Consider the following 23,543-nt stretch of genomic DNA (forward strand, 5'->3'; position numbering starts at 1 on the left):
TGAAATAGAGAATTCCAAAGAAGCTAGCTACAATAGCTAGGTACCTGGGATCTTCTGCAATCATGAAAAAATTATAGCTCTCCTACCAGGGTCTCAGAGGTGTCCTGAAATCCTTCTCCACATTTGAGCCATGCTTTAGAGAGAGAGGCAGCTGCTTCCACTGTCTTCAAATTTGCTCTTCTCGACTGCTGTGGCCTCTCTTCTAGAAAGGATGGGTGCTGTACACGCCAATTCCTTTTCCTCTGCAGAAGTGATTTTTAAAGAAAGAAAGAAAACCAACTTGTTATAAAAATTAACAATTTAGCACCCAGGAATGGTTGTAGTAAAAACATAGCTTTTTAATGTTATCTGAATCTTCACATGGATATAGCAACCAGATAGCAAAACCAAAAACCCACTGATAACTGGTCAACAAAAATCAAAGTAAGAGTGAGACCAAACCACCAACAATCCTATAATGAGCATAATAAATAAATAAATAAATAAATAAATAAATAAATAAATAAATAAATAAATAAATGCCTTTTACTTTTTGGAGCCCATTCCCTGTGGTGGGATACCTTGCTCAGCCTTTATACAATGGGTAGGGGCTAGGCTCTCCTTCAACTTGGTATGCCAGACTTTGTTGACGACCATGGGAGGCCTTACCCACTCTGAGGAGTGGATGGGGATAGAGTGGGAGGGAGGTGAGGAGGTGGAGAAGTGGAGGGAGGGGGAACTGGGGTTGGTATATAAAATGGAAAACATTTTAATAAATAAATATATTTTTAAAAAGAGAGAAAAAACGCCTTTTAGACATGTACAAGCAGCTTAGTCAGGAACCCCACTACACCCAAGGCTGTACCTAATAACCAGAATTCAGTGACATCACTAACGCAAGATAACCAGACATAGTCCTAGAACCCCATGATGTCCATTGGACAGTATATAAGCAGAGACTAAGAGCAATGTTGTGGAGAGATGCCACTTTGATCTGCCCTGCAGCTGTAGAGTCTCCCCCAGGATCCTGACTCTCAAATCAGAGACTTCTGTTAGAAACTGGACCTGACCTTTGTTAGAGTCGGCGCTGAAACCAGAAGCTTCACTCCGATATCGGGTCACACAGAAACAGTTTATTTCTCTTTTTTACGTGCGCACGGGTCAATCAGTCAAGCTTAGGACTGAAGACCCCGAAGCTCAAGCTCGCAGGCTTGTTATAGGGCAGTTTCGCATGGGTTGGGGAGTGGGGTCGCTCAGAGTTCAGCCATCCAGCTGGCTCACATGGCTTGGGGAGTGAGGGTCGCTGTCATGCTGCCTCGCGCACTGGCCATCGTGCACTGCCCAGGGCACCAGAAAGGTGACTCCCCAATTGCGGTCGGAAACCGGAGGGCTGACCAGGAAGCAAGGGAAGCAGCTCTCCGAGGCACCAGGCACCTGGTAGTCCACCTATCACCCCCTGAAAGCCCGGTCTCTGAAGAACCCTCGTCCCCCGAATCCCTGAAGGACACGCTGGAGCGAATCCACAAGCTGACCCATCTGGGTAGCCGAAAGTTAGTTCAACTCACTGAAGAAAATAAAACTCACTCCCCGTCTGAAAGGAAGCGGATGGCGGAGAAAGTGATAGCGGACTGCCAAGCCTGCCAACAGGTTAATGCCTACCCTAGTCGGTTGGCTCCTGGAAAAAGGCTACGAGGAAGTCGGCCTGGCCAACATTGGGAAATAGATTTCACTGAAATACAGCCGGCTAAATATGGCCTAAAGTATTTACTAGTGTTTGTAGACACCTTTACAGGATGGGTAGAAGCCTACCCCACCAAAAAGGAGACTGCAGCGATAGTCGCTAAGAAAATCCTGGAAGAAATCTTCCCAAGATTTGGACTGCCTCAGGTAATTGGGTCAGATAATGGCCCAGCATTCGTGGCTCAGGTAAGTCAGGGACTGGCAAAAATATTGGGGATCGATTGGAAGCTGCATTGTTCATACAGACCCCAAAGTTCTGGACAGGTAGAAAGAACCAACAGAACCATTAAGGAGACCTTAACAAAATTGACCATGGAGACTGGCTCTAGAGATTGGACGATGCTCCTACCGTATGCCCTCTTTAGAGCTAGGAATACCCCTTCCCTTAAGGGCCTTACCCCTTTTGAACTACTCTTTGGTTGTGCTCCCCCAGTTAAGGACCTAGCTTTCCAGAAAGGGGAAATCATGCCTTCCTTCCTATCTGACAGACTGCGAGCCTTGGCGGTGGTCCAGCACACCCTGTGGAAACAGTTGTCTGCTGCGTACCAGCCCAGTGGAGATGGTCCTGCCCACCGGTTCCATGTAGGGGACTTCGTGTACGTCCGCCGGCACCAGCATCAGACCCTAGAACCTCGGTGGAAGGGTCCCTATCAAGTCCTGTTGACCACCCCGACGGCAGTTAAAGTTGACGGAGTTGCTGCGTGGATTCATGGCTCCCACCTTAAGCCCGCGCCTGCTCCAGATGTGGATTTGGACTGGACTGTGGAACGGACTGACAATCCCCTCAAGCTTCGGATCCGATGTGGAAATCAGCCGAACTAATCCGCACCAACCTGTGAGCCAAACATGGCAAGTACTGTCGGGGGCAGGGGATGTGGTTTGGGAGAAAACCGGTAGGCACCCTCTTTGGACTTGGTGGCCTGCCCTGGAACCCGACCTCTGCCACATGCTGGCAGGAGCAGAAGACTTTGACATCCCAACCACTGACCCGGCAAACCCAGGTGAACCAGAAGTGTGCACCCAAAGTGGACGCTGCCCCTGTTCGCGTTACCCGGCAGGGTGCCGAGACCCGAGAGCCCGGGTGGCCCTGACAAAGAGACCGTTTTATGTGTGTCCGAGGGACGGGAGAAGCAGGTCGCTAGCGCGCTCTTGTGGGCAGCATGAAAGTTACTATTGTAAGTCATGGGGATGTGAAACTACAGGAGACGCTTGGTGGAAGCCGAGCTCATCCTGGGATCTGATCCAGGTAAAGAGGGAGACAGGTGGGAATGAACCCCCACTCTCTCAAGATTACTGCCGGAGCACACCTAGGACAGTCACGACCCTATGGTACGGGTCGGGACCTTGTACAGAGTTTGCCTGCAACCCCTTGAACATCACTTTCACCCAGGCAGGAAAAGCATCAAGGGATTGGATAAAAGGTAGACTGTGGGGCCTGAGGGTGTATCACCAGACGGCCTATGATCCAGGAGTCCTATTCAAAATCAAGTTAATAATAAACGCCAACCCCCAGCCGATAGGCCCTAATAAAGTATTACAGGACCAGAAAGCTCCTCCTCCTAAAACAAATAATAAACGGGTACCCCCAAGGCAAATACCCCCATCTAACTCAACCCGCCAGAACCCCTCCATCCTCCCGCTGACCACACCGGCTGTCACGAATCCCACTCTCCCAGGGTCAGGAAAACGGTTGATAGACCTAATCGAAGGGGGATACCAAGCCCTCAACTCTACTCAGCCCAACCTTACTGAATCCTGCTGGATTTGCCTCCAAGCAAGCCCCCCATACTATGAAGGGATAGCTGTTAATGGGAGTTTCACCTATAACACCTCCAAGAGCTGCGACTGGGGAATAAAGCATATGCTAACCTTACCTGAGGTGACTGGTTTAGGAACATGCCTAGGACACTCCCAAGTGCTGGGAAGCAAGCTCTGTGCACGTACAGTGAGTGTGTCCTCTTCTGACACATCCCAGTACATAATCCCCTCATCAGGTTTATACTGGGCATGCAATACTGGGATCACACCGTGTGTCTCAATTGCTAGCTTTAGCCAATCTAAGGATTTTTGTGTGTTAGTCCGAATTTACCCAAGGTTAGTTTATTATTCAACAGAAGAATTTGAAGGACATTTTCTGGGCAGAACTCAGTTCACACGAGAACCTGTCAGTGTCACCCTGGCTGTTCTATTAGGAGCAGGTATATTGGCGGGGGTCGGGACTGGAACTACAGCTTTGATTGAGGGCCCTAGACAGCTAGGGATTTTAGAAGCCGCAATACAGCAAGATCTAAGGGCAATAGAAACATCCATAACTGCTCTGGAAAGGTCCTTAACCTCCCTGTCAGAGGTAGTCTTGCAGAACAGACGCGGCCTAGACTTACTATTTTTAAAAGAAGGAGGACTTTGTGCCGCCCTAAAAGAAAACTGTTGTTTCTATACTGACCACACAGGGGTGGTAAGGGAATCCATGACAAAACTCAGAGAGAGACTAGATGCAAGGGAAAGGTCCATACGCGGCTCCCAGAGCTGGTTTGAGGAATGGTATGAAAAATCACCCTGGATGACTGCCCTGCTCTCAGCCCTCACGGGGCCCCTGATTGTCCTGCTCCTAGTACTAATGATTGGACCATGTGTCCTGAATCGGATTTCAGGCTTTGTTCGGTCCCAAGTAGATGGGGTTAAAATGATGGTCCTGAGACAAAGATATCAGCCTATACCAGAGACCGACCTTTAGGATTAAAGGTCAGTACAAGGAGAGGAGGGAATGTAAAGGCTCCATTTTAGGCTCTATCCCAGTAGAGAAATGTATTTCTGCTTAGTGGAAAAATATTCCTGCTTAGCTCGTACAGAAGGCTTCCACGTTGTAAAGCTAGCTCGCAGCTCTTGGAAAAACAAGCCGGATGGCTGAACTCCGAGCGACCCTCACTCCCCAATCCATGTGAAACAAGCCAGATGGCTGAACTCCGAGCGACCCTCACTCCCCAATCCATGTGAGCCAGCCGGATGGCTGAACTCTGAGAGACCCTCACTCCCCAAGCCATGTGAGCCAGCCAGATGGCTGAACTCCGAGCGACCCTCACTCCCCAAGCCATGTGAGCCAGCCGGATGGCTGAACTCTGAGAGACCCTCACTCCCCAAGCCATGTGAGCCAGCCGGATGGCTGAACTCTGAGAGACCCTCACTCCCCAAGCCATGTGAGCCAGCCGGATGGCTGAACTCTGAGAGACCCTCACTCCCCAAGCCATGTGAGCCAGCTGGATGGCTGAACTCTGAGCGACCCCACTCCCCAACCCATGCAAAACTGCCCTATAACAAGCCTGCGAGCTTGAGCTTCGGGGTCTTCAGTCCTAAGCTTGACTGATTGACCCGTGCGCACGTAAAAAAGAGAAATAAACTGTTTCTGTGTGACCCGATATCGGAGTGAAGCTTCTGGTTTCAGCGCCGACTCTAACACCTTTAGCTAAGACACATCACACAGGTAAGCAGCCTTGGGAAGATAGGCTTAGGACCATAAATAGGAATTTAGAGTTCGGACCTAGCATGATAACCCTCAGCATAATCAAATATAACTTTTGTTATACTAACTGCGCATATCTACCTTCTTGCTCAAGACAGTTGGCATGGTCAGCAAGCTCTTGGATGATCGTTAGAAAAGGTGAAATGAAGATGGCTTCTTGCTATTCCAAGACTTCCCCAGACTCACCCCAGGGAGAAGGGTGAATTCCTTCCTGACGGCAGGACTTCCCTTCACAAAGGCACAGGCTTCTGCCTTAAGACCAGGTAGGTAGCAGAGAGATGGTACAGGAAGGAAATAAAACAGAACCCTGAGGAGGAAGGAACCTCTGTAGCAGGAACTAACTCCCACAAAGGCAAGGGCTTATAGCAAGAGCAGTCCTCTCATTTACATGAGGCGCTGGATAGCCAAGAGAATAGTAAGAAGGGTAGATCTTACATTTGAAAAGCTGGCAAATCAGGCCTACTCTACCAGCAACCTAAATTTGTACTTCAGAAAAAGAGAAGTCAAATTCCTCCATTATTTGGCAAACAAATTGACAAAATGCAGAGACTAATATGAGGAATTAAGAAAATGGAATGAAAGGATAAGAACGGTCCTGAGGGTAGATGGGACAGAAGATGTCACTTGGTTCTTTCTTAGTTCCTAGACTCAAGAAAGAACCTAAGATTGCTATTCCACTGTCCACCTCATTGATCACTGAGCCCTTGTTAGAGAGGGCAGACCCCTCAGGGGTCCCCAGGTTCTTATGCAAAATAATTGAAGACATTGACTCTTATAGAATGAAAGACAAACAGCTAACTAGAAACTTGGCAGAAAGATGGAGAAACAGCCCATTCAGAGAGAATTTGGATGCACCTGATAAGGTCCCAGTCAGCTGCCTCTATGACACCAGGATCTCTCTACCAGTAACTTCCAGTGAGGTTAGGACTACTCCTAGTTGGTCAACCAATAATATTCCTGAGACCACTGAAGTAGAACAGACCATTTACAAGGACAGAGCTGCAGCAAGTAAGACAAAATTTTGCACAAAGAGGAGATAAAGATGTAGCCAATGTAGCCTGCTTATGGGAAAAGGGAGCTGATACAGTAATGTTAACGTCATAAGAAATGAAGGGAATCAAAGGAATTCTAGAAAATCCCCACATATTTAAAGATCTAGAATGAATTTTAGCTACAATCAGAGAGGAAATCCATCCTTAATTGGATTGGGAAACGCTTCATCGAGGCAGGCTTCCCCCACATTTGATCTAACTCAATTCAAGGCAAAGGGACAATGGAAAAATATGAAAAAAGCAATTGAACTGGCTAGAAAAAAAGTCGGGTATACTTTACTTAATTTACCATAACAGCCCAACACCACAGTCTGTGCCACTGCTCCCAGGCATTAGGAAAATTCTAATTAAGGGCACCTCTCTACACTTGAGAATGGCATTGATATCAACTCTAGTCAACTGCCAATCTGTTGGAGACACTATTAATTTCTTCAAACAAACTAGAAAACTGGAGACAGATAAGATAGTATCCCTCCAGTCTAACATACAGAATCCAACCCAAACCAGCACCAATGGAAACTCACTTAAAAGGTGGCCCTTTTTTAGGGAGAGGAAGAACAAGACCACCACCCACACATAACCCTACATTCTTTCAGAAAATTGGTGATGTAAGACCATTTGGAAGATGAGATCAGATACCAATAAGACAGCCACAAGGAGAAGATTCAGAAACAGATTCCTAGACAGACCAAAGAATGTATGGAATCAACAACCCTGGAATCAAGGAAGGATGCCAGACCCTTCATGCAGATCCCAACAATGATCAGGGGAATGGTCCCACAGATAAATTAGTTGGAGATACAGGAAGTGAGGGGACAATTTGCAACCCCTACCAACTCCTACCAAATCCCCCAAATTAAGTAATTATTGAAGGAGTAGCAGGAAAACCATTTAAAGCAGGAATAGAAAATATTAGTCTATAATTTATCTCTAAATATTCCCACACTATTTACACCAGCACCTAATTGTGTCCTAGGGATGGATGCCATACCAAAATTACTTCCCCAATGGCATTACATTAAAAAACTTAAAACCAGCAGAGGCAGGCAGGCGGTGTGGAGCAGGGCAGGGCCACAGAGGCAGGCAGGCCCAGCCTAGACGCAATTATAATAAAAACCAGAAACTGAGCTACCATCTGCTGAGGAGTTAATGAAAACAAGCTCCTAATCAAGAGCTTAGAACAAGGACGCTTTTAATACCAACACCCGAGGAAGGAGCCATCTCCATGGGAGGAGACCAGAACAGATGTGAACACTGTCCGAGGCCAACCTAGGGCCCAGCTGGCGATCCTGCAAAATCCAACAACTTGGAGGTGTTACTGAGACTACCCTACTCAGCTGAAATCCATCTGGGAGAGGAATCAAAAACCTACAGTCTGCGGTCTGAGGAAACAAGAACAGCTGAGGAGTTGATGAAAGAGCAAAACATGACCTGAGAACACAAAAGAAGGCAACATCCAGCCACCAAACCAGATCACCAGAATCATAAGTATACACTTCACAGACTGAGAACAGGGAAGGTCCCACCTCCAGACCGGCAGATCAGGTCTCTGACTCCTAGGAACTACCCATTGGAGTCCCAGCGACCAGTCAGCTACCTTTCCCTACTCCCCCACCCCACCCCGCCAAAAAAAAACCCCAAAAAACAAAAAACAAACAAAAAACCTAACCCCTACAAACCTAACAACCACTGAAACCATAAGCACACCCTATACCAACTGGGAACAACTCCCAAAGACAGAACCCACTAACACTGATTTGACTAAGCTGATCCCAAACAAACAGAGACCAACAGCACCAATTTAACAAAGAAATCCTAGTGAACCAAGACTAACAATTAGAACAAGAGAGGCACCTTCAGACACAGACACTGCCTGCACCGAACAGAGGAAGAGATGAGTAGACGCCAGTGCAAAAACACAAGCAACAACATGAAGACCTAAATGACACCATCAGAACCTAGTGATTCTACACCTACAAGACCTGAACATACCAAGGCAGAAGAAACAGAAGAAATCAACCCTAAAAATGACTTTAAGAAAATGATAGAGGCCCTTAAAGAGTAAATGAAAAACTCCCTTAAAGAGGAAATAAAAAATTCCCTTAAAGAGGAAATAAAAAATTCCCTTAAAGAGGAAATGAAAAATTCCCTGAAAGAGGAAATGAAAAACTCCATCAAAGAGGAAGTGAAAAACTACCTTAGAGAGGAAATAAAAAATTCCCTTAAAGAAATGGAAGAAAAAACAAAACAAAACAAAAAAAAATTGGAAGAAATCAAAGAAAGCCAAGAAAAAGTAATTAAACAGAGGAAGGAAAAAATCCAAGATCTGAAAAATGAAATTGAGACAATAAAGAAAACACAAACTGAGGGAATGCTGGAAATAGAAATCCTGACTAAACAAACAGGAACTACAGAAACAAGCATAACCAACCGAATCCAAGAGATGGAACAGAGAATCTCGGACAATGAAGACACAATAGAGAAAATAGATGTATCACTCAAAGAAAACACTAAAGACAAAAAAGTCGTAACACAAAACATCTAAGAAATATGGGACACAATGAAAAGACCAATCCTAAGAATAATAGGGATAGAAAAAGGAGAATACCAACTCAAAGGCACAGAAAACATATTCAACAAAATCATAGAAGAAAACTTTCCTAACCTAAAGAAACAAATACCTATGAAGATACAAGAAGCTTACAGAACACCAAATAGACTGGATCTCAAAAAAAAAAAAAAAAAAAAAAGTCCCCTCGCCACATAATAATCAAAACACTAAACATACCTAAACATACAGAACAAAGAAAAAATATTAAGAGCTGCAGAGGAAAAAGACCAAGTAACATAAAGGCAAACCCATCAGAATAACACCAGACCTCAATAGAGACCATGAAAGCTAGAAGGTCTTGGACTAATGTTATGCAGGCACTAAGAGACCACAGATGCCAACCCAGACTATTATACCCAGCAAAACTCTCAATCAACATTGACAAAGTAAACAAAATATTCCATGATAAAACCAAGTTTAAACAATACTTGTCCACAAACCCAGACCTACAGAAAGAACTAGAAGGAAAAATCCAACCTAAAGAAGCTAAACATACCTATGAAAACTCAGGCAATAGATAATCCCACAGCAACAAACACCAAAGAAGGACAACACAACACGACCACAAAAATAACAGGAACCAACAATGATCACTGGTCATTAATATCCATCAATATCAATGGTCTCAACTCACCTATAAAAAGACACAGACTAACAGAATGGATAAGAAAACAGGATCCATCCTTCTGCTGCATACAAGAAACATACCTTAACTTCAAAGACAGACACTACCTCAGAGTAAAGGGCTGGGAAAAGGCTTTCCAAGCAAATGGACCTAAGAAACAAGCTGGTGTAACTATCCTAATATCTAATAAAATAGACTTCAACTAAAATCAATCAATATTTATCACAGGAAAAATACAACAAGATGAAGTCTTGATCCTGAACATTTATTCCCAAAATACAAAGGCACCCACATTCACAAAAGAAACACTACTAAAGCTTAAAACACACATCAAACACCACACATTAGTAGTGGGAGATTTCAACACACCACTCTCACCAAAAGATAGATCTACCAGACTGAAACTCAACAAACAAATAAAGGACCTAACAGATGTTATGACTCAAATGGACTTAATAGGTATCTACAGAACATTCCATCCTAACACAAAAGGATATACCTTCTTCTCAGCACCCCATGGAACCTTCTCAAAAATTGACCACATGCTTGGTCACAAAACAAATCTCAACAGATACAAAAACATTGGAATAACCCCCTGTATCTTATCGGACCACCATGCCTTAAAGTTAGACTTCAACAACAACAAAAATTATAGAAAGCCTACAATCTCATGAAAACTGAATAATGCTCACCTGAAACATCAATGGGTCAAGAGAGAAATAAAGAAAGAAATTAAAGATTTCCTAGAATTCAATGAAAATGAAAGTACAACATACCCAAACTTATGGGACACTATGAAAGCAGTACTAAGAGGAAAATTCATGGCTCTGAATGCACACATAAAGGAGATGTAGAAATCTCATACCAATGAATTAACAGCACAACTGAAAGTGCTAGAACAAAAAGAAACATGCTCACCCAGGAGAAATAGACGACAGGAAATAATCAAATTGAGGGCTGAAATCAACAAAATAGAAACCAAGAGAACAATACAAAAAAAAAAAAAAAACAATGAAACAAAGAGCTGGTTCTTTGAAAAAAATCAAGAAGATAGACAAACCCCTAGGCAAATTAACCAAAAGGCAAAGAGAGAGCACCCAAATTAACAAAATCAGAAATGAAAAGGGAGACATAACAACAGACAACGAGGAAATACAGAGAATCATCAGGTCATACTTCAAAAACCTATACTCCACAAAATTGGAAAATCTGGAAGAAATGGAAAATTTTCTGGATAGATACCACATACCAAATTTAAATCAAGACCAGAGAAACCATTTAAGTAGACCAATAACCCTTAAAGAAATAGAAACAGTAATCAAAACTCTACCAAACAAACAAACAAAAAAAAAGCCCAGATGGTTTTGATGCAGAATTCTACCAGACTTTCAAAGAAGATCTAATACCAATACTCTTCAAATTGTTCCACACAATAGAAACAGAAGGAACACTACTAAACTCTTTCTATGAAGCTACAATTACCCTGACACCCAAACCAAACAAAAATGCAACAAAGAAAGAGAATTACAGACCAATCTCCCTCATGAACATTGAGTGCCTGTGTGGCCTGGGCAGGTGTCTCCATGATGGGTAAGGTGACCTGCTGACGTCCCATGCAACCTAAATCAGAAGCTCATATTTTAGTAAAAGTGGGGGGACCTGTAGGTCCCTGGCCCCCGTTTTGGGTAACTGTTGCCTTGCTTGCTGACCTTGACCTTGATATCCTCCCTACGCTAATTCCCTGCGAGATTCCACCCTCCTGAATGCTTAAGGGAAGCTCCTTGTCTGTGTATCCAGCTTATTGGATGTTAACTGCTTAGATGCAAAATTGTAAAACATCAGGAGCCGGGATGGGGATTTAGCTCAATGGTAGAGTGCCTGCCTAGTAAGCACAAGGCCCAGGGTTCGATCCTCAGCTCAAAAAAAAAAAAAAAAAATCAGAAGCAAACTTCTGCCATCTGGAGTTCCCCCATTGTGTGGTAAACCTGTATTTAATACCTCCTCCCTCCTTCAATAAATGGCATTTGACATTCAAAAAAAAGAAGAAAGGGTCAAAAACATGATGGGGAAACCCACAGAGACAGCTGACTGGTGCTAGTTGGAGCTCACTGACTCTAGACTGACAGCTCAGGAACCTACATGGGATCGAACTAGGCCCGCTGAATGTGGGTGACAGCTATGTGGCTCAATCTGTTTGTGGGGTCCCTGGCAGCAGGACCAGGACTTATCCCAGATGCCTCCAGAGCGCTGGGATTAAAGGCATACGCCACCACTGCCCGCTATAAATATGGGAAGAGTGGACAACTTTGTCTTGTTCCTGATTTTAGTGAAATTGCTTTGAATTTCTCTCCATTTAACTTGATGTTGGCTACAGGCTTGCTGTAAATTGTCTTTATTATGTGTTGGTATATCCCTTGCATCCCTAATCTCTTCAAGACTTTAAGATTTGAAGAAGATACCAGAAGATCCCATGCTCATGGATTGGTAGGATTAACATAGTAAATAAAAATGGCCATCCTACCAAAAGCAATCTATAGATTCAATGAAATCCCCATCAAAATTCTAACACAATTCTTTACTTTGAAAGAACCATTCTCAACCTCATATGGAAAAATAAAAGACTAGTGTAGTAATTACAACTTTAAACCCAGCACTCAGAAGGCAGAGGCAAGTGAATCTCTGTGGAGTCCAGACTAGTCTACATAGTGAATTCCAGGACAGCCAGAGCAACATAGTAAGACCCTGTCTTAAAAAGAGAGAGAGGGGGGGGGGGGGGAGAAAGAAAGAAAGAAAGAAAGAAAGAAAGAAAGAAAGAAAGAAAGAAAGAAAGAAAGAAAGAAAGAAAGAAAGAAAAACAAAAATCCTGGATAGCTAAAATAATCCTGAACAATAAAAGAACTGCTAGAGGTATCACCATACCTGATTTCAAGATGTACTACAGAGCTATAGTAATAAAAACTGCATGGTATTGGCATAAAAACAGACATGTTGATCAATGGAATTGACTTAAAGACCCAGACATAAATCCACGCACCTCCATACATCTGATTTTTGATTAAGAAGCATAAAAGACACAATGGGGAAAAAAAGAATCTACAACAAATGGTGCTGGTCAAACTGGATGCCTGCATGTAGAAGAATGAGAACAGATCCATATCTATCGCCCTGAACAAAACTCAGGTTTAAGTGGCTCAAAGACCTCAACATAAAACCAGACACACTGATAGAAGAAAAAAATGGGGAATATCCTTGAATGCACTGGCACATTCTGGACAGAACACCAATAGTGCAAGCACTAAGATCAACAATTAATAAATGGGACCTCATGAAACAAGAGCTTCTGTAAGATAAAGGATACCATCAATAGGACAAAATGGTAGCCTACAGAATAGGAAAATATTTTTAACCAACTCCACATCTAATAGCAGGCTAATATCCAATATAGATAGATAGATAGATAGATAGATAGATAGATAGATTCCAGAAATTAGATATCAAAAAACCAAATAATCTAATTAAAAAAATGGGTTACAGATCTAAACAGAGAATTCTCAATAGAGGAATCTCAAATGGCTGAGAAACTCTAAAAGAAATGTTCAATATCCTAGTGATCAGGGAAATGCAAATTAAAACTACTTTGGGATTCCATCTTACACCTGTCAGAATGGCTAAGATCAAAAACACAAATAACACCTTATGCTGGAGAGGATGTGGAACAAGGAGAACACTCCTCCATTGCTGATGGGAGTGTAAACTTGTACAGTCACTATGGAAATCAATATGACAATTCCTCAGAAAATTAGGAATCCATCTACCCAAGACACAGTTATACCAAAGGGCACTCCATCCTATCACAAGGACACTTGCTCAACTATGTTCATAGCAGCTTTATTAATATTAACCAGAAACCGGAAACAACATAGATACCCCTCAACCAAAGAATAGATAAAGGAAATGTGGTAGATTCATGCAAAGTAGTATTACTAAGATATTTTTGTAAAAGACATCATGAAATTTGTAGGCAAATGGATGGAACTACTAAAAAAAAAGAATCCTGAGTGAGGTAACCCAGACCCAGAAAGACAAAATATAGTATATACTAACTTATAAGTATGATAATCAAGCTACAATCCACAGAACCAAAGAGGTTCAGTAAAGAGGAGGGCTCTAGGGAAGGACACGTGGACCTCCCTGGGAAGGGGAGACAGAATAAATTTTTCAAGTGAACTGGGATGAGAAGGATCAGGTTGGGGTTGAGGAAGAGAGTGAGGGCAGAGAAAGCTGAGACTGGGGAGCACTGGAGGAATGGTGTGGAAACTTTTCAGTAGAATCTTTCTGGAATCTGAGGGTGCTAGTAATGGAAAATACAGAGTCTCAACTGGCCATCTCCTGTAGCCAGGCAGGGCTTTCAGTGGTGGGAGTGGGTTGCATTCAGTTGAGTTTTTGGCCAAGGGGGTCTCATGAAGATTTCTAAACTACCCAGGCTTATGCTAGGGCAGAGAGTTGCTCTCTGAAAACTGACAGTGGAGCACATTGCTGAGGACAACATCCACATAGCACACATACAAAGGTCAAGCTGCTGACTGCATAGAACCTTCACCCCTATGTTCTAGTCTCTTTGGCAAGAGAAAATACTCAGTAAGCTACGAAGAGAGAAACCTTGACACCAACCCAGGCACAAAACCCTCAAACTACAATCTATCCTAACTGCAAGATGTGCTAGGGCAATGGTGGCACAGACTGTGGAAGTGGCCAACCAATATTTGGTTAAACTTGAGGCCATCACCATAAGAGGGAGCCCATGCCCTATACTTTCTGGATGGCCAGGAAACAGAGACTGGATAGGGATAGACCAGAGAGATCTAGGGTAAAACCAAATACAAGTAAGCAAAAAAAAAAAAAAAAGAAAGAAAGAAAGAAAAGAAAAGAAAAAAATCAATGAAATGAAATGATTCCTAGTGATATTCTGCTATACTCATAGATCAGTGCCTTGTCCAGTCATCATCAGAGAAGCTTCCTCTGGCAGAGATCCAACAGCCAGACATTATACATATAGTCTAATGTAGATGAATTTCTAAATGGTCTTATTAAATAAAAAAAACAATGAAGGCAAATATACGGGTGAAAGCCTTAGAGAGATCAAGGAAATAGGGAAAGCCACCAGCCAACCTTACCTCACCAACTCTGCAGCTTCCAAATGCAAGTTACTTTCTGTCTACCCATGCCCATATGCCTTGCTGTTCTGCCATCTGATTTGCTCTCAGACCAGCTACATGACTTCTTCCTACACAGCTCTGTTACTTCCTGTCTGTCTGTACAGACCTCCAGGCTTCCATGGGCAACTAGTGTTGCAATTAAGATGTGTGCCACCACACCTGGCTCTGTTTCCAGTGTGGCTTTGAACACACAGCGATCCTGCCTGCTAAGTGATAGGATTAAGGGCGTGTGGTACCACTGCCTGACTTCTATGTTTAACTTATAATGGCTGGCCTTTTTCCTCTGATCTCCAGGCAAGATTTATTCATTAAAGCACAAATAAAATATCACCACATTTCAGCACAAATAAATTATTACCATAGTCTAAATTTGAGGTCTCCATGGGATTCCTCTCTAGGAGATCAAGGAACTCCACAGAAGAAGGTGCACAGATTGTAGGAGTCAGGGGCAATCAAGCAGAACAAGGCCCACCGAATCAACTAAGCAGGGCTTGCACAGGCTCACAGAGACTGAACAACAAGCACAGGGCCTGCATGGGTCTGCACCACGTCCTCTATGTACATGTTAAAGCTGTTAGTTTGGTGTTTTTATGGGACTAACAGTGGGAGCAGGTATATCCCTTTATTCTTTTGTCTGCTTTTTGGACTCTTCCTCCTATTGGGTTGCCTTGTCCAGCTTTTTTGTGAGGGCTTTTGCCTTGCCTTATTGTATCTTGTTTTGTCCTGTTTGACTGTCATCTCTTGGAGGCCTGCTCTTATCTGAAAAGGAAACAGGGGGGAGTAGATCTGGGGGAAAGAGAAGGTGGTGGAACTAGAAGGAGTGTAGGGAGGGGAAACTGTGGTCAGGATGAATTATCTGAGTGAAGAATCTATTTTCAATTTATAAAAAATTGTAAATCAGTAGCTGACATTTCAAAGCAAGGCAAAACGTAGTTATACTACTCAGTAATGAAATAACAAAACTTTAGAAAGAAGTAGAATAAAATTTAAGTATCTCTTGACATGAAAAAAGATTAATACAAAATGAGTGTAAGTACAAATGAAGATACTAATTGTTAGAATTTTGCCCTTAATCCAGCTGCGTGACCACACATGCGCAGTCCAGGAATTAAGCAAAAAAATCTTGTGTCTTATATCATCAGTGTGTGCTGGCGAATATGTGCACTAGTGATCACACAATATGCACCTTAAAAATGCTGGGCGCAGACCCCACTCTCTGCTCTGCTCTGCTCCCCCACCACCACCACCACCACCACCATCTTTCTCTCTCTCTGCCCTCTGTACCAGCTTTCCTCTCCAGGACTAGCTCTCCTCTCTCCCCTGGCTCCCCTCACTTTCCTCCTAATAAAGCTCTGAAAACTAACACTGGGTTCTGTCGTGACCGTGACCTTTCCACATGGTAACCAGCACCACCACCAGCACCATTTATCAGGCCTTCCACTAATAATGTCCTGGGAAAAATAGAAGGTGAAAAAAAAAACAACTTTAAAGCCTGCCCACACATCTTGCTATGGCTTATAGGTAGACTGTCCCTGATTTTCTTTGTACTTTTTCTATTAAAAAAAAAAAAAAAAAAAAAAAAAAAAAACTCATGAAATTGCTACTTTTCTGAAACCTACTATTCTGGGAAATCTGAATCCATCTTCCTGGACATACAGTCACTCACTTTTGGGTCCAGGAAACAAAACAAAACAAAACAAAGTAAAACTATTTATTTTGAGGTGAATGCTGTTTCTGCACTGATATCTCCCAAGAAAATAATACATTTTTCACTGGAACAATCAAGCAGATTGGCACAAGGTACCACCACAGGGCCTTCTGTGTTCAACTATCTGGCACTGACTTAGCTGGTAGATGAATTCATTCCGTAGCTTGGATCTCACTTGATATGATAGATGTTTCATTGTTTTATTCTAAGATGTGCTTGGGTGGTTCTATTCACTTGAACAATTTTGTTTGTTTCTTTGCTTTGAAATATCTGATTTAAGATATCAATTTGTTCTGTTTGCTTTAGAAGTAGTTTGATTCCTGACCTTTCCAATGTTTTCAGATTTGTTCACTTTCAAACCTTTAATTGGTTTCTGATCTGTTAGTTTTCGGTTTGTATGCTTTCAGAACATTTGACTTGTTAATTGGCTAGCATCTGGCTTTTTGTCTTTGACAGGACTCCAGTATCTCCTTCTGTGTTCTGTGGCTTCCCCCTGCGTATTGAAACTTGCAAGAGTACCTGAACATGAAGAAGTCAAAGGTAAGAGGCATTTACTTTCTCCCTCCAGCCCAATAGCATAGTGGTGTCAGCTCAAGAAAATTTACTGGCTAACTGCCATAGGCTCATGTTTGAATGCTTGGTCATCAGGGAAAAGTACTACTTGAGGGATTAGGAGTTGTGGCCTTGTTGGAGTAGGTGTGGCCTTATTGAAGAAAGTGTGTCACTAGGGGGTGAGCTTTGGGATTTCAAAAGCTCAAGCCGGGCCCAGTGTCTGTCTCTGCCTGCTGTCTTTGGATTGCACCTTGTCTGCCTGAATGCCACCATGCTTCCTGCCATGAAGATAATGGACTAAACCTCTTAAATTATAAGCAAGCCCCAATTAAATGCTTTCTGTTATAAGAGTTGCTGTATGGTGATATTTTATTTGTACTGAAATGTGATTTTATTTGTATGTTAATAAATAAAGTTGCCTGGGGGTCAGAGCTAATAGCAAGCCATAGCAAGAGCCAGGCGGTGGTGGCGAATACCTTTAATCCCAATCACATGACAAGCAGATCTCTGTGTGTTCAAGGATACAGCCATCATGGAGACACACGCCTTTAATCTCAATACCAACCATAGAAAACCTGGAGGTCTATATATACAGGCAGTGACGAGGAGGTCATGTGGTTGGGTTTACAACCAAAGAGAAGGCAGAATAGAAAGTCAATAAAAAGACCAAAAAAAAAAAAAAAAAAAGTAGGTCTCTTGCTGAGGGGAAGGACAGCAGCAGCAGGAAGGGTAAGAAGGCGATTTTAAGCCTCAGCTCTTAGCTACTGCTCTGACCTCTTGGGCTTTTAACTCTGCATTTGGCTCTGTGTTTCTTATTTAATACGACTGTTACATCTACATTGCTGTGATCATGGTGTCTCTTCACAGCAATAGAACAAAGGCAAGCTAAGAAGACTCATATAAGAGTTTGACTGCCTAACATCTTGACACGCTCACATTCCCCATAAAATATGCAACACAACCCCAAGACCCCATAGTAGGAAATAATCTCAGGTTGAAAGTCAAAAGAATCAATCCCAAAACATTCATATACCTCAGCCAACACATAACCCCTAGAAAAGCCAGCAATTGAAAAGAAAAGAAAAGAAAAGAAAGAAAAGAAGAGAAGAGAAGAGAAAAGAAAAGAAAAGAAAAGAAAAGAAAAGAAAAGAAAAGAAAAGAAAGGAGGGAGGGAGGGAGGAAGGAAGGAGAAAGAATTGTGTTATGTTTGGGGATAAGCCACCTTCTGGTACTTCAACTGTTCTATGTGATAATTATGTACTTTCAGATTACAAATATTTGGAAAAGTGGGAAGCTCTAACCCAGAAGTAATTTAATTTTATAGTTCCCTCAATGGACAACTTCTGATATTGTAAAATCAGTATTTCTATTTATGAAACTATAAGCATTAGGCAATAAATCAAAGCATAATGAATGAGAAACCTACTTAAGAAGTGGCTAAGAGAAGAAATGATAAAAATGTTAAGTTAGAAGAATTTTGAGAGCTGTGGAAACAGTATCAGAATTGAAGAAACATATGAAGGACAAGAAATTAATAAAAACATCTTTAAAAAAGACTCCATCACGAGGTTGGGGATTTAGCTCAGTGGTAGAGCGCTCGCCTAGCAAGCCCAAGGCCCTGGGTTCGATCCTCAGCTCAAAAAAAAAAAAAAAAGAAAGAAAGAAAGAAAGAAAGAAAGAGCCTCCATCAGAACAAAATACAAATTCTGAGCAGCGTAATTTCCAGCCCTCTGCCCCCATCTATCCCTCTCCAGCCTTGCCTTCTCTGTCAGAAGAGCTTCAACTTCTCTCTTGTTCATTCTCTTCAAATTTATTCTGTAACAATTCCCAACCAAACAAAATTTTAAAAAAAAATGTAAATGTTGTTATGGCTCCTTTTTTTTTTTTTTTTTTTTTTGGTTTTTCGAGGCAGGGTTTCTGTGTAGCTTTGCGCCTTTCCTAGATCTCGCTCTGTAGACCAGGCTGGCCTTGAACTCACAAAGATCCACCTGCCTCTGCCTCCTGAGTGCTGGGACTAAAGGCATGGGCCACCACCGCCCGGCATTATGGCTCCTTTCAAGCTAGAAGCCCAACACATATACAAGATTGTCAAAGAAAAATTTAATTAACAGATTATTGAGTGAATGGCATTAACCCAGGGTGAAGTGACCCATCAGTGTTTCCATACCCTGAACAAAACTTAGCTGAAACATCCTTCTCCAGTCTAGCACTGTGAGTCTACCAAACCCTCCCCTCAACACACTCTTTGCAACCCACCTAATCTAGTACATCTAATGGTGATACCTAGTCTAACCATCCTTGTCTGAGCCTCAACCAATCCCGAGGCTTCCATCAGAATCACCCCTGCCTAGCCCCAACCCACAGCCCACCCCTCTCCACCAGCAAGATATATCTCCACACTCCAGGCTTGGACCAGAACCCATATCCTCCACACCAGCACAGTCTGTTCCATACATCTGACTTCACTTCACCTAACCCATTTCCAACATCTAGGCCCAGCCCACTCCCACATGTTCTCCTCAGACTTTGAACTAAGAAAAGAAATCCACATGCCTAAATCTTATCTGAAAAGTATAAACAGTATAGAAGATCAAACCATTATCTTCTCTACAAAATCGACCTGTCTTAAGGAGAAAGAACTTAGAATAATAAACTCCTGAGTGATACCCAAGAAAAAACACAAACAAAAGGGTGATGGAAATGAAGACGACAGTCCAAAATGGGAAAACTGAATTCAAAAAAGACATAGAAACTTGAAGGGGACTCAAGATGAAATGAAGATGGAATTGAAAAACCCAATAACCCACTAGAAAACTCAAAGGAGGAATGAATCAAATAGAAGATAGAATATCAGGACTAGAAGACAAAGTAAAGAATCTAGGCCAAAAAAGCAAGGAATATGAAAATTTCTAAAAATCACAGAAAAGGAGTAGAATAGAAAATTCAAACACCATGAAAAGATCAAGCTTTCAAATAATTCTAATAGATGAAGAAGAATCCCAGTTCAATGCCATAGGCCAGATCTTCAACAAGATCTTCTCCAAACTAAGGAAAAACACACTCATACGACAAAAAGAAGCACTGAGACCACAAAGAGATAAGTCCAGTAAGGAAAATATCCCAAGGCATATCATATTTAAAACACTAACTATATAGAACAAAGAAAGTACAAGAGAGGAAAAAACAAAAACATATAAAGGAAAAGCCATCAGAATAACTGCTGATTTCTCAAAGGAAACTTTGGAGGCCAGAAAAGACTAGAGTAATGTATTCAAGTCCTAAAAGACAATGACAGCCATCCTAGATTAATATACCAAACAAAATCATCTGCCATAGTTGAATGAAAAAGAAAACATTTCCACAACATAAACAGCCTCAACAATTTATATCGAGCAAACCAAACCTAAGAAAATACAACAGACATTATATCTGAGCGAGGAAAGAAATGAGCACAACAGAAAGACTGTAGAAAGAAATAGGAAGCCATAACCATTAAAACACAAACACTATTGAGAACACAAACACCATCACCAAAAATTGCCCATAAAATAGAAGAAAACAGCACACACACTTCAATAAAGCCTTTAATTATCAATGGCCTCCATTCTCCAATCAAAAGGCACAAGCTGGCTGAAAGAATCAAGAAGCAAAACTCTACCTATCTGTTGTCCACACATCAGTTTTAAAGACAGGCTCTGCCTTCGAATAAAAGGATGAATAAAGCACTCTGATCAAATGGGGCCAGGAAGATAACAGGCATGGTCGAAATAATTTCAAAATACACTTCAACTGAAATGAATCATAGGCGATAAAGACAGACACTTCATTCCAACCAAGAGAACAGTTAACTAAGAAGACATTGCTATCCTAAACATATTCATTGAACTCTGGGGTGCTTAATTTCACACACACAAAAAAACTACTCCTGGATTTGAAGGCATAGATCAACATCAGCCCATTAATAGTGATTTCAATACACTACTCTATCTGATAGACAAGTCATCTGGACAAAAAATAAACAGAAACATCAGAGCTAATTGACATTATACATCAAATGGACTTAACAAATATCTACAGAATTTTCCAAAGAATACACATCTACTCAGCATCACATGGAAGCTTTTCTAAAATAGACCACATACTGGGACATAAAACAAATCTTAACAAATCAAAATTGAAATCACTCCTTGAATCCTATCAGACCACTATGCGATAAGACTTAAAATAGACACCAAACAAATCTCTAGTAAATACACAAACTCATGGAGATTCAAAAACTCATTACTGCATGATGAATGGGTCAAAGAAGAAATCAAGGAAGAAGTAAAGTTTTTCCTGGGATAAACAGAAATGAAACCCAACATAACACCTAGAGGCACATACTTGAGAGCAGTCCTAATAAAGAAAATCTATAGCTTTTAAATGCACATATTAAAAAAAAAAAAAAAACATAATGATGCACCTTAAAAATTTGGGGGGGGGGGGAATCCAATCCCAGTCAAGAGCAAGGAATAATAAAAATAAGAACAGAAATCAATGAAATAGAAACAAAGATCAATGAATGGTTCTTTGAAAAGATAAACAAGATTGACAGAAACAGCCCAACTAACTAAATATATATATAATATATATATATTATATATTTTTTTAATAAAGTAAAATAAAGAAATAAAGTAATGAAAAGAAAGGACAAACCCAAATCAGAACTAAACAAGGAAACATTACAACAGTACTTCATTGAGTTGAAAAACCTTTAAAAAAGAAAAAAAAAAAAAGATTAATTTCTAGATTCAGGCAAACATCCAAAACTAGACCAAAAGTAAATCAATGACCAAGCAGACTGATAACAAACAAGACTGAAATGGTAACAAAAAGTCTTCCAGCAAAGCAAAATTCAAGACCAGAGAGATTCACAGCAGAATTCTACCACACTTTCAAAGAAGACCTATAGCCAGAAGCCTTCTTAAACTATTAAAAAAAGGAAGCAGGTATATTCCCACAAAGCCTTTCTATGAAGTCAGTATTACTCCAATACAAAACCAACAATAAATTTGAAAAGTTTTTAATTAAAAAACTATAAGCCAATAATCTTTATGAACATAGATTTTTTTAAATGCTCAATAAAATACTTGCAAGTAGAAACATCAAAAAGATTAACCACCAAGTTGGCTTTATCCCTGAAATATATGTGTGTGTGTGTGTGTGTGTGTGTGTGTGTGTGTGTGTACATATGTGTATATACATATATGTGTGTGTGTATGTGTGTGTGCGCATGTGTACATGTGTATATATATATATGTGTGTGTGTGTGTGTGTGTGTGTGTGTACATATGTGTATATATGTGTGTGTGTGTGCGTGTGTACATATGTGTATATACATATATGTGTGTGTATGTGTGTGCGCATGTGTACATATGTGTATATATATGTGTGTGTGTGTGTGTGCGTGTGTACATATGTGTATATATATGTGTGTGTATATATACATACATATATATGTATATATGTGTATATATGTGTACACACATGCACACACACACACACACACACACACACACACACACAGTATATATTTAAAGAAAAAAAACGGTTAAAATTTTGGGCCAGCAAGATAGATCAGTGGTAAAGGCATTTGCTGTCCAAACCTGGCTCAAACCCACTAAAGTGGGAGAAGGAGAAAACCAATTCCAAAGTTGCCCTCTGACCTCACATGAGCCATGGTACCCACATAGCATGCACACATGCTCAGACATAATAATAAAAAGCAATCTTTACAATAGTCAGTAATTCTTCTACACTTTCCAAGAAAAAATTCAAGGGCAAAAATCCCATTCACAATAGCTTCAAATAATAAACAATATCTATACACGGGGGCTAAGGACCTCTATAGTGAAAACTTTTTTAAAGATTTATTTTCTTTTGAATTATGTAGATGTGTGAATGTCTCTGTGAATCTGTCCACATGAGTGCAAATGCTCAGAGGCAGGAGGTTATCAGATCCCCTGGAGCTAGAGCTATTAGCATTATGAGATGCCTGATGTGAACTCAGGAAACTGAACTTGAATCCTCTGCAAGAGCAGTACACACTCTTAACCACTGAGCCACCACTACAGCCCATACAGAGAAAACTTTACAATACTGAAGAGGGCTGGGAGGATGGTTCCGTGGTAGTACTTACTGCCAAGCATACCCACACAGTTGAAGAAAACCAAATCCTGAAATTGTCCTCTGACCTCACTATTCAAGCTGTGGTATGTGTACCATGTGCTCCCTCCCATAAACAAACAAACAAACAAATAAATAAAATACAAAAAAAAAAAAAACCTGAAGACAGAAAGTGAAAAGATCTTCCATGCTAACAAATGGCCAGAATTAATATTGTGAAAATAGCTATATTACTAAAAATCTGTTGATCTGCAGATTCAACAAAAAAAAAATCCCAATCACATTTTTCATATAACTAGAAACAATCCTAAAGTTTGTATGTAAGTGCAAAAGACCCCACAGGTAAGGCAAGCCGAGAGACCCAGGCTGGAAGACAAA

General features: G+C 41.3%; 1 protein-coding gene across 3 annotated transcripts in view; it reads right to left on the minus strand.

Annotated features, from left to right (window-relative positions):
• Positions 1–23,543, minus strand: part of Spidr (scaffold protein involved in DNA repair) — a 306,197-nt gene that overhangs the window by 275,536 nt on the left and 7,118 nt on the right. For all 3 annotated transcript variants that reach the window (XM_036196155.1, XM_036196157.1, XM_036196154.1), the window contains exon 2: positions 87–242. In XM_036196155.1, the coding sequence (XP_036052048.1) occupies positions 87–242 (156 nt within the window). The remainder of the gene's footprint in view (positions 1–86; positions 243–23,543) is intronic.

This window comes from Onychomys torridus, chromosome 8 (assembly GCF_903995425.1).
Source record: "Onychomys torridus chromosome 8, mOncTor1.1, whole genome shotgun sequence".
NCBI classification, from domain to species: domain Eukaryota; kingdom Metazoa; phylum Chordata; class Mammalia; order Rodentia; family Cricetidae; genus Onychomys; species Onychomys torridus.